Below are 12500 nucleotides of genomic sequence, written 5' to 3'. Positions count from 1 at the left end.
GCAGTTTTAATATAGTATTATTACTATGACAGCTTAATAATCGGGTGTATTGCTTGGGGGTAGTTTTAATCTTGTATCCTATTAATTTAATTTCATTACATTCTTATCTGGGCTGGTGGATTGTCCTTGAATAAATACAGATTATCTATCTATCTAATCACGGTAAACGAGAAAAAACTTTTCGAGCTGCTCTCTTAACTTAGCATGTTCCTTACATTGTCGGCCCAACTTAAGTTAAGGCTATCTTAGCAAGGGCCAGCGTAACAAAGCACCGGATCCTGGTGAAGTACCTTATCAGCAATTTAAATATTATAAAAAGCTAAAAAGAGCAAGGCTGGTACAGCGGTGAAGGAATATATTGAAAAAAGACAATGTTTTGAAAGGCAATGCCTTTCTTCATCAGGGCTTTACAAGCAATGACTACGGTTAACAAAGACGTCACAATTTGAATAGTGATATGGCGTGTGATTTGATACAGCCCAAAAGATAAGGATTTTAACGGACGTAACGGATACGGTACAATAATAATAATAATAATAATAATAATAATAATAATAATAATAATAATAATAATAATAAGAAGAAGAAGAAGAAGAAGAAGAAGAAGAAATGATAACTGAAATTATATAACAGTAAAGAAATATAACTTGGGAAAGGATGGATTGCATTTCATCTTTCTTATCAAGACCTAAAGGTTCAAGAGTGTTCGCGATATGTATGAGATATGCTTCTCTTGCTTTGCGTACACTGTCCCGATTGGAATGAATGAGCTCGAGTGAAATAAGTGAAATGTCGTTGGCGGTGTGGTTAGGGTGTGGTTATTAGTAAGGAAGTGTTCTGAAACTGTGGTAGGCTTGGAGACGTTGGTTGTTTTGTCGACTGGTCTGCGGTGCTCGTTAAAACGGTCTTTGAGTCTACCGTTTGGTTTCTCCAATGTATTGTTGAAGGCAACGATTGCACTGGACCATGTAGATGACACTTTTTGATTTGCAGTTGATGTTTAAGCGTGATATGTCTTGTTTCGCCTGTGGCATGGAATGTGCAACTAGTTTTTCCGTCAGTAATATAAGTGCATGTAGAACAGTTATTGCCACATCGGTAAGAAACCCGAGATTGATTTTGTTGCGCGGTGGGATCGTGTAGCCCAGTTGGCACGAACAAGATAGTTTTTGAGGTTGCTACATGTACTACGACGAAAAGCTACACTGAGAGGAATAATTGTGAAGACATTGTGGCAACGAGGCGATGAAGTAAGAGTGTTGAAGTTGTTACGTGCTGGAATAACCAAGAGATGTCCGCGAACAACGCATAAGTAAAAAGAACTCCCGAGTACGATATAAGCAACAAAAGTGTGACAACGAGCAGTTACCATTCTAAAGTATCATTTAATTAGTTTTATACTTTTACAATTACTTCGGTTAAAGATTACGTTAAGCAGTTCGTAAAGCAAAGCAGGCTTACTGTCCTTCATGGCCATACCAGGTATTGATCTTGAGTATTTAACATTGAACTCCAAGTTCCACTGACTAGAGACAACAATGCTTGACTTTTTCTTGATTCACTAGATTCCTTCCACTCACTGGATTTTCTGTGTACACAAACTCTTAGGGAACACTTCATAATAAACTCAGAAATATTTTTCTTCTTCCCTTTTTGGCTATCGATCGTCTCTTTCTTTTCTCCGGATATAGCAAGGTCAAAGGTTATATCTCCACCATAGTTGTCGCAGTCGATTATAGCTTCATCACATTATCGCATCCATCAATCACACTCGGCCACGATGGTAAGCCCTCAGGCAAAAGATTTTTTTCTATTAATTACAAGCCTGCTTTTATACTTTTACTCTAAGCATCTAGAATGTTGTGTTACCATTCATAGTCTATTACAAGGTGTGCTATTTGCGGAAACTGCTGAGTTACATGAAAGATATTTCTGGAATATTACAGATGTAAGACAATTCTAGAAAAGTGTGGAATTGCATGACAGATAAACGAAAAGTAACTCTGATCCTCATTACAAAGTGCTTACGAATACTACTGATAATAGACGAAATGGATCGAAGGGCTGGATTGTAAGTTATAACAAATGTTTTTTGAGTGTGTCGGTAGAAATATCTTCAGTTGTGTGAAAGTGCCTCGTCTCGTTAAATGTTGTGTACTCGTCTTAGTTGCTTGTTTGAGAAAGTGGAGATTTTAACCACGTCCTTGGAGATATCTGAGCTCCAATTTATTTTGTACACTGTAGCGCCTTGTTAATCTTTGCACCATCACAGGTCTTGAAGGATCGCGGACCAAATAACAAAAAAGACCGGATAGTTAATTAGCAGGAGCCCATAAGTGGGAGCTTGCCTCTTCCATACAAGCCCTATCAGTCAACCTTTGAGCGTATCTTTCTGTTTTTAAGAAAGCCCGAGTCTTCAGCTCTGCACGCACTATTTAGAATGGCCAATTAGAATACAATATTGTCAAACGAAGACAAAAATAGCAAAAACAATGATGCAAATTGTACAAAGTGAGAAAGTTGATGAAAACGCGAGTCTCCTGCTGAAGGGTTAGTTTTAAAAATAGAAAGAAACGCGCAAAGGTAAGAATGATTATGGCAGCCTGTATTTCTGATACCGAAGTTTCATCAACGTAATCCCACAACTGTTAGAGGTGAAAAACCTGACAAGTCGAAGATCACAAACGAACAAGAAAAATAATAGCCCAAATTATGGGCATATGTTAACCATGGCATGGAGCAAACCTAAGACGGTGACAAGAGAATCCCTATTCATTTTAATAAAATGTGTTAGTTAAGCAGCATGGTTTTCGTATGCCCAAATTAAGGGCATATGTTAAGCATGGCATTCTTCAAACTTAAGACGGTTTCCTACACGGAGAAGTGGAATAATACAAACAAAATCCACGTGATGGGAAGTAGCTCTTTATTTTTCGTCCAAATTACACATTTATTTTAATAAAAACGTTATTAAAGCAACATGGTTAGAGCGGTTTTCAATTGAGTTTCGAAAGTAATTAGCGAATTACTTTGGTTTTGCATCTACTTCACTCAGTGATTGGTTCAAAGTTTTCGCGCCACTTACTCAACCAACCAGAAGTGAAACCAAAACCAATTGTGGCTCGCGCGTGCACATTTTCCCGCCTTTTGTGTCGACTACGTGTAATTACTTCGAATTTTGATTGGTTTACTGGATTGTCTCCGTCCTTTTTGATTGGTTAAAGTAATTACTATGGTTTTGGTTTTACGACACTCATTTGAAAACCGCTCTATCGTATACCCAAATTATGGGCATATCTTAATTCTACAAAATTGAGACTGGATGGGCATATGTTAACCATGGTACATAATGATGGGAAGGAGCTTTTGACATGGAACTGCCACGGATAAATGGGCTAATATAAAACAAATCCACGAGATGGGAAGATGCTCATTATTTCTCGTCCAAATTGCAAGGTTATTTTAATAAAAAAACGTCATTAAAGAAACATGGTTATCGTGTATCCAAATTATCATAGGGACATATCTTAACCATGGCATTCTAAAAACGTAAGACGGTTTCCTAAACGGGACTGCCACTGAGAAATGGGCTAATATAAAAGAAATCCACTAGATGGGAAGAAGCTCTTTATTCCTCGTCCAAAGGATGATTATAACCTGAGGTTATTTTAATAAAGAACGTTATTAAAGAAACTTAGTTATCGTGTATCCAAATTAAGGCCAATCTTAAACATGGCATTCTACAAAATTAAGAACGGGCATATGTTAACCATTGCACATAATGATGGGAAGAAGCTTTTTATTCCTCGTGCAACTTACACCGTGATTTTAATTTTAAAACGTTAACAATGCAACATGGTTATTGTGTACCCAAATTATGGTCATATATGTTAACAATGGCATTCTAAAAGTTTAAGACGGTCTCCTACACGGAACTGCCACGGAGAAATGGGCTGATATAAAATATATCCACGAGATGGGAAGAAGCTCTGTATTCCTTGTCCAAATTACATGGTTATTTTAAGTTGAAGAGCAACATGGTTATCGTGTATATACCCAAATTATGGGCATAGTTATGTTAACCATGGCATTCCACAAACTTAAGATGGTTTGCTGCAAGGGGAAGTGGGTTATTCAAATAAAACAAATTCGGGAGATAGAAAATTGTCCAGTAAAGTGCGAAGATCATACCTCTTTTTCGGCTATAGCCCGACATTAAATATCTGCATTTTTTTCATTCATTCCTTTCACGGGAACACATGACCCTAACAAATTGGCCTTCTCCCAAGTGTAAGGCTTCGTAGCTTAGCGGGTAAAGCATTTCAGAGGCGTCGCAGAGGTCATGGGGTCAAACCCCATTGAAGTCCTTAATTTTTCAGGCTTCTCTACACAATTGCTAACATTGCAAGGATCCAGACGAGGATCATGGCTCATTTGATTTCATATCCGCAGTTTAATATGTGATTCATTTCAAAAATCATTTCGTTTGTTGATCATTCATCACTGGAACATTTTAAACGGCAAATTACCAGCTCCTAACATCAGTGGCTTCAGAGTTCACTTGGTTAGAGCATCGCATTGGCATATCGCGAGGTCACGGGTTCAAACCCCGTTGAAGTCCTGGGCCCGGTTTCAAAAGCCGATTAACGCTAACCCCAGATTAAAAATTAACCAAGGAGTTTATTTCTCCACTCCCAAATACTGTTCAACGCTGAAATTCGGCAAAGCTTTACATTAGAAGCAGTCAATCTTGAAAAACAAGAATAAGCAAAAGAAACTTTCACCAAAAAATCGAAAACATGAAACAAACGTTTACGCTTATCCTGGATTAAGTATAGTTAATCGGCTTTCGAACAACCTGGCCCTGGATTTTTCAGGCTTCTCTACGTAGTTGCTAAAATTGTGTTCATAACTGAGAGGATCATAGCTTCACTTGATTTTATATCCTCACCGCCGTTCAATAAATGATTCATTTCATGACTTATTTTGTTCGTAGTCTCCTTATAAGTCGGGTGTTGGTTCCGCCATGATTCGTTTCCATTCCGAGCTGCATTTCAGTGCACCTCCTCATCGTGCGTGACTCGTCTTACGGCAGAATGGACATATTGAGGAAATGGCGTTGATGGCGTGACGAGCACATCCCCAGACCCAGGTCCTCGGCGACTGATCTTGTTCTGAGCGGAGAGATGTCTGATCGTACAAGTAGAAAGCATTGGACGGCAATCGTACTAACTTGCCAGAGTAAAGTCAGCGCCCAGTCTCTTCAAAAAGGTAGGCACGATTCAGAGAACTCAATCAATTACAGCTACAGTATGGTGACCGTTGGTCCGCGAAAAAAAAGGATAATCTTGAATATCTTACCTGAATCAAAACGCCACGAACCGAAATTTTCCACGGAGATAGCTTTTTCGTTTCTTGCGATAATATTAAATTGGCAAGTTCCAAACTGAAACATTTCTCTTGTAATTTAAAAAAACAGGTGAACGTAATCACGAATCATGTAAGCGGTAACCGGTCGTTTCGCCTACGGGTCGTTTCGCCTACTGTCTGTTCGTATAATGTCCGTTCGCCTACGTCGAATATGTCAGTTCGCCTACGATTCATATGTAAGCTTTAAAACTGAATTGTTTAAAAGTCCTTGTCGAACCTCACAGAAAAAAACTGTGACGGCTAGCTAAGGCGTTATTTCTGTAAACTTGTGTCTTGAGCGGGGTCCTTTAGCGGCCTATACTAAAGAAAGTGAGACTTTTCATTAACATATCAATAAAGGATAAGGTACGTAAGAAATTAGCTCCTTCCCACTCTACTGGGCGGTTCACTGTTTGTATCGATGTTGCGATTTGTTCTCAGTATTACGAACTTTATGAATTAGTTCGTGCGCTTTCACGTCAATGCAAAATATATTCCCCCGCATTAGCCTCCATTGCAAGCTAGTTCCAGTCCAATACCGAGAATACGAATATTGTCTATTAATCGCCAATGATCAGTTTTAAGGGGCGGGAGTCACGCGGACAACCCAAACGTCCCCGCATGTAATAAGTAAAACTTAATGATTATTAGTATGATTATTAATCTCAAAAAGTTGCTTGCAGTAATTAAATTGCATTTGTGAACTCATTCTATATGTAAGCAATAAATAAGTTTGTACGTAAAAGTGACTGATTAACGAATTTACTCTAAAATGCCGCGAAATGAACACAGACTAGGACTACAATTATAGATTAGCAGCGGATGTCACTTAGAATTAAAAAGAAAAGCGTAGGCGAATCGACTCTAGACATAGGCGAACAGACAGTAGGCGAAACGACCGTAATTCATGTAAGCAGCCCAAAAAAAGACCTGTGAATCCCGATAATTTCTGTACGAACATGAAAATTTATTTATTCTCAATTGTCCTTGATATATCTCAGCTACAGTCATATTGGATGTCGTTGTGAGTATAGAATCTGCTTTTATTTTCAGTTGACCGTCTCCGAACACAAGCTCCAGTCCATTGTATATAAGTCCGTTCATAAACATGTGCAAACAGGATTTTGAAAATATTCAGTTAAAGCAAAGACCTTTTCCATTTATCGAAGGTTTTTTTATCTGCTTTGCGAGATTAAAGTTCTCTGGGGTCATAAGTAGTATAAGTCGCGGACTAGTAACATCTTTCAGGAGCATAACTCTTCCTATAATTTCAGACAGTCCGACTTTTCAGTTCCCAGGTATAACACAGGAACTTATGGCAAACATTCATTGCGCTATTTAGGGGTTTTGCTAAAAGCAGGCCCGCGGCTCAGCGGCCCGCGGCCCACAGCCCGCCACGGCCCAGCGGCCCGGCGGCCCGAAGGCCCAGCGGTCCGCGGCCCACGGTGGCCCGGAGGCCCACACAGTTTTGTTGTCTAGCGACTTGTCTAGCGGTAAATCCACGCGCATGCTCAGATTTGCATCGGGTTTGGGCGTGCAAATGAAAGACGATGAGTTTGAATTCGTTTACCATTTTAATAATCATTTCAATCCTTTTCGATCCCTTCTTTCGTTGCATGTTGCTAAGTGAAAAATGTTGTCATTCTCTGTTGTTTTCGTCTGTTTACAGCAACAAACAGAAACAAGGATTCAAATGATTAAAATGGTAAACAAATTCAAACTCACCGTCGTCCATTTTGCACGCCCAAACCCGATGCAGATCTGTGCATGGGCGTGGATTTACCGCTGGACAGGAAACCCGTGGAAAATGAGGAGTGGGCCTCCGGGCTGCCGGACTGTCACGGGCCGTGGGCCGTGGGCCGTGGGCCGCTGGGCCTTCGGGCCGCCGGGCCATGGTGGGCCGTGGGCCGCAGGCCGCTGGACTGCGGGCCACTGGGCCACGGGCCTGCTTTTAGCAAAACCCGCTACTTAGGACCCACATAATTTATGGAGCAAACTGACAACTGCAGACATATCAGTTACTTCCTTACCCCCCGGGCTTCCTTAGCCAGGTTTAAGAACCGTGTACGTATTAAAGCGTGACCTTACCTCTCTGTTAGATGATGGCTGCAGGGACTTTGCTCATTATAATTCTTAATTGATTTCTTCAATTCTTGTTTCATAGTTTTTTCATATATGTATATATGACCTTGTTCCCGTTGCGTTTTATCTTTATACAAGCCAAGTAAACATGACTATGTAACTTACGGAGCCGCAAAAGTAGAGACTTTCTAGAAAGACAAATTAACACACCTGTCAACAAACTTGAATTCTGCTCAATCACCGATAGTAGGAAAGCCGAAATTTCGTCATGTGAAAGAAGAAATCAAGAAATAATTGGACAGATTTGTTTTTCGTGGTACTTAAGTTAACAAGGAAATATAACATCATGATGAAGTGGAAAAGGGGCGGCCCAAGGATCTCGCGGACCAAGGACACTATACTGTATAGCCTATGGGGGTGCAAAATTGGCTTGAAAACGAACAATTCTGCGTATAAGCGGCACGCAAAAGCAAATAAGTATTTAAACGTAATTTAATAAATGAAAGAAATGTGTATTTGAAGGTTTTTTTTTTTACAAAAACTTTTCATCGATCGAGCCTGTCTTAGGTTCCAGTCCTTCCCCGACAGGTCACGCAAAATTGTGACAAACTGAATTTTCCAAGAGCTTCGCAACATCACATCAATTTTACTCGTTTAGATCATCGGTGACCCCAATTTTTTAAGACATGAATCACTTGCTCTTCTTGCAATTTACAAAATATGATGAAAGGAAAAAAATCACAATGTAAAAAGTTATCTTTTTAAAATATTTTTCTTTCCCTGGGTCCTGAGTTCAGGAAGTGATTACAACAGGTAGCGCTTTGCGAAAACGCTCGTTGAGGGTTAACTCTACTGTTTATGACATCCCCAGTGGCATGCAATTATCCAAAAAAACCTACTCCTATATTTCTATGCACAGAAACATTCACTCTAACATATTATTTTTATGATTTTCAACAGATGAGGAGATGAGACTACATCTCATTATGATGACCTACGGTATCTATCAAAGTTAGGGCATTTTTCCCTTGCCATTTTCTCCGAAACAAAGTCAGTGACCCCCCAATTTTTTTCATTTTTGGAATAAGTAATTTATGACCTACATGTAACTGCAGGCAAAAAATGAAACAAATTTCAATGTGGGAAGATTTTTGTGCAAACGTCCTTAATTCACCTGAGTGTAGCAACTTCTAGCACAAATGACCACATGCTGCTATATCCAGGAATCGCACCTGTTGAACACCGTTGCATGGGTAGTGAGTTGACGTATTAACACGTAGGTGTCAAATGTGAAAGTTTGTTGGGTGGCCACAATAAGGCGTGTTGCACCGTAAATTACGTCATTTGTGCAAATGACGATGATGTGCCTTGTCGTAAATTTGCACCGCATGTCCTATCAGGGGGCTATTTACGTTGTATCTGATTTCCTCAGAAATGATCGATGTGTTTGTTATTTTGACCACAACTTAGCTTCTTAAAGCAAAGAGATTGCACTTACTTACGAGTTACATGTATGATTTAGAGTTTAGCCAAGGACAAACTGTGCTTATTGGAACCATCTCAAGAAGTACTGCTCGTATCCTCAAACTTCTGTTCCATAAGATTGTTTCTTTCCCCACTCTTCTCCTTTGTTTCCAAAGCAACTGTTGAACACACTTCAATAATCTGAGATTACTACTAGTTTAAATGTATAAGTATACTTTTATTTGAAATGCTTCATGGTATATTAACCAGACTTAATTTATTTTTTAATATGATAATTGTTTACACTGTCTTGTATCCTGTAATTTATATGACCCCACAAGTATTTTCTTCATAACCTTATGTGTGAATAAGAGATAGGATGATGATGATGATGATTGAAATGCGTTCCTAAAGAACGATTGCAAGGTGTATGCATGTTATGTCATTGCATTGTTATAGCTGTATGCGAGAATTTCTTGATACCTTGATAATATTGCTTGTAAAACTTATAAGTGAAAAAAGGTTACTTTCATGGATTATTCGTAAGTGGTTAGAGTGTTTGAGCTCTTTCTGGAATGAGAAAGGAGACTTTGCATGGTTTCTCAACAAAGCCCTTCCACTGTCCTTTGATGAAGCTTTAGTATGCTTCATCTTTATAATTGCCTTGCGTGATCTTACATGTAAATAGACCAATTTCGATATATTGAAACTCAGTCCTAAACGAAAGGCATCATCTCGAGGCTCTGGGGAATAAATATAAGGATTTGTATGAGTTTATTCCCCAGAGCCTCGAGATGATGCCTTTTGTTTTGGACTGAATTATAATATATCTAAAGTAGTCAATTGGTTCAATAATACACCTTGGATTTGGTAAAATTTGGATTGAGCAGTAAATCTGTTCCTTTTCTAGAACTTGAAATTCATCAGAGTAAAGGATTCATAAATGAAGAGGTGCTGCTTCTGGCCCTTGAAGATCCCAAAGCTCGTATTGGTAGTGGTGGGGCCACAGTTAATGCTCTTCTTGTGGTTACTGAACATCTCAGTGCAAAAGCTGGCTTTGAAGTAATTATATATCACTTGATCTTACAATTAATTTGTCTTAAATCGAAACGTACATGAGAAATGCAGGTCTTTAAAAGTCATTTCATCTTTATGAATATTTCTTGACTGCTATATATTCTGAATTTGGTGTGATTAAGTATGTACTTTTTTGTGATACAGACATTGACCCTCAGTGTTTTGGATGAAGCAAACATTCTCATCATGCACATGGTAAGTGAGGAATTTTTGTATGACGTGAATTCTGACAGTGTCCAGTTTTACCGGTGTATAATCTAAATAATTTGTGGTCAAAGTTGCCACTGTCAACAGCTGAGGTGTCACGTCTGTATATACCTACATGTGACAATTCTCTTTCCTTTCTCAAAGGGCAGAGACTTTCCATTTAGTTCTTGTGGGAGATGCTTTAACAGTTTACCAGCCAAACACACAGAGAAGTCTAAAGAGCATTTGTGTGATGCTGTTGTCTCCAATTTTGACCTGCTGTTACATATTGTATCAAGCATAGTGAGTATGAAGGACAGAATACACTCGACAAGAAAAAGAAAATTCCGAACACATGCCTCTGCTAACAAGAAACCAGGAGCAATGCGAGGGTTCCTACAAAAAAGAAAGAAATACAGTAATATGAGTTAGGAGTGTAACTACGTAAAACATAAACCAGAAAGACAATATTTAACAATATTATTGACAAGGCTTGCCGAATGTGTGCAACAAGCCAGGAGACAGGACAGGAGAAAGTCCTGAGTACTCGTGTGGCTACATAACATGGGCTTGTTTAAACCGGACGAAAAACGCTTTAACAAAAATTTTCAGTCTTAATATACTTGTACTAATTGGCCCCTTGGGGGATTATGCTCACTAACGAGGTAGTGTAACCTCGGTAAAGAGAATACGACCGAAAAAAAAAAAACTAATTTGCATACATGAAAGAACAATTAACTGTCTGCAACAGTGAGTCTTCCCTCATATTCTGTTTTTCAGGATGTCACTGTCACTGACTGAATTAAGAATGGTTAGTCTGAATGACTGCGGCATGTGTAAAATTGAAATGTTTTAGCGCTAGTCAGACTGATTTTGGTCAAGACAAGTATTTCTGATCCAACTTTTTTGCACTCAATTTTTAGAAAATGAATTATTAACAACCAAGAACATGTGACAGATTTGTTTGTGACAATTAGCAAAGCACAGAGCAAACATCAGCACCTAAACTAGTCAAACCGGTTCTCTACTGCACAATAACTAGACTGTACAATACATGTATAGTTGAATATTTGTGTTTGTTTCGTGTGTTTTCTATACAATAATTAACACAGTTGCATGGATAATAAAAGAACTTATTTTTTGCATTCAATCTTTACTTTTACAAATTTCCTTGAAAGGCTTTATAGTTGGACAGATGCTGGTCCTCCTGTGGGTCTGAACTTCCAAGACCTTCTGTGCTGTAGTTGAGTTGTTGTCCAACTAAATTCACTGAAGGTTGACCAATACTAATAAATTTTAGTGAAATCATAACTATCCAATGCTTTGTTTTGTCAACAGTTATCTCTAAATGCTCCTCCTGGCATTTGGGTCTGCAGTACAGACATGATATTATCTGTATCATCTGACACAAGTATGTGTGATCTTATGTTTTAGTATAACATCAACATGCAGTTTGTTACTCTGGCTGTAAGGCCCAAAATAAAGGTTCAGCTCTGTTTCTGTTCATAAATTAATAGACTCACAGACTGTAGTACCGGGTATATTTTCTTTGGCTCACTATTTTTCTGCATAATGCATAGGATTCATTTTTTCCACTGTGCAGCGGTGGCTCAGTTGGTTGAGTACCGGCTGGTCATGCTGGAGGCTGTGAGTGTGTTTCAGGAAGGACCATGAACACACAGGGTCTTTAAATAGCTGAGGGTAAAGTGTTGCCTTTGTAATGACATTCTGCAAACTTGTGCAGCCCACCAGTATACATTGTACATTATAGTTGACTGTAGTAAACAAAAAATAATGAAAGCATGTGTTTGTGCATGTTGTCGGTAGGTACATGACTAAGTACTTTAATATGTATCATGGGGCATAATATCATACAAAATTGGGTGGAAGACAAGTATCAAGTGGATAATTTATGGGAATTGCTCTTCCATTTTTGAGCTAGAACAGTGGTGCATTAATTATTTTGATTTTAAAATAAATTACATGTATGTATTTCTTTGATCGCTGGCGTAGTTGGACACGAGATTGAGAGACTTTCATGATCAGTTGCCAGCTGGCGACCAGTCTGGAAATTCCAATCCACAACTAGGCTCAACTTTTAGTCGCATTGGTCACAATTTCAGACCCTGTTGTGGTTACCATCCAAGAATGTACCGTAATTCTAAATCTCTCCAAGAAAATTATTTAAAATCATTACCAAATGGAACTTTGATTCTTGATTCAGACACAATTGAACTTGTGGTTAAGAGTGATGGCTTTCTTATTCCTGTGATTTGCTCATT

The 12500-nt window shown here is 38.7% G+C and overlaps 1 protein-coding gene across 1 annotated transcript in view; it reads left to right on the top strand.

Moving 5' to 3' along the window:
- The first annotated feature begins 5174 nt into the window (after positions 1-5174).
- The window catches only part of LOC138018800 (L-fucose kinase-like), a 38843-nt gene continuing 31517 nt past the window's right edge, over positions 5175-12500 (top strand). Inside the window, exons 1-5 of the mRNA XM_068865475.1 lie at positions 5175-5271; positions 9866-10017; positions 10177-10227; positions 10384-10521; positions 11557-11629. Coding sequence (XP_068721576.1) covers positions 5187-5271; positions 9866-10017; positions 10177-10227; positions 10384-10521; positions 11557-11629 — 499 coding nt within the window. The 5' untranslated portion in view covers positions 5175-5186. The remainder of the gene's footprint in view (positions 5272-9865; positions 10018-10176; positions 10228-10383; positions 10522-11556; positions 11630-12500) is intronic.

The sequence above is a fragment of the Montipora capricornis genome, chromosome 10 (genome assembly GCF_036669925.1).
Source record: "Montipora capricornis isolate CH-2021 chromosome 10, ASM3666992v2, whole genome shotgun sequence".
Lineage (NCBI taxonomy): Eukaryota > Metazoa > Cnidaria > Anthozoa > Scleractinia > Acroporidae > Montipora > Montipora capricornis.
This window is presented reverse-complemented; position numbering and strand designations above follow the sequence as displayed.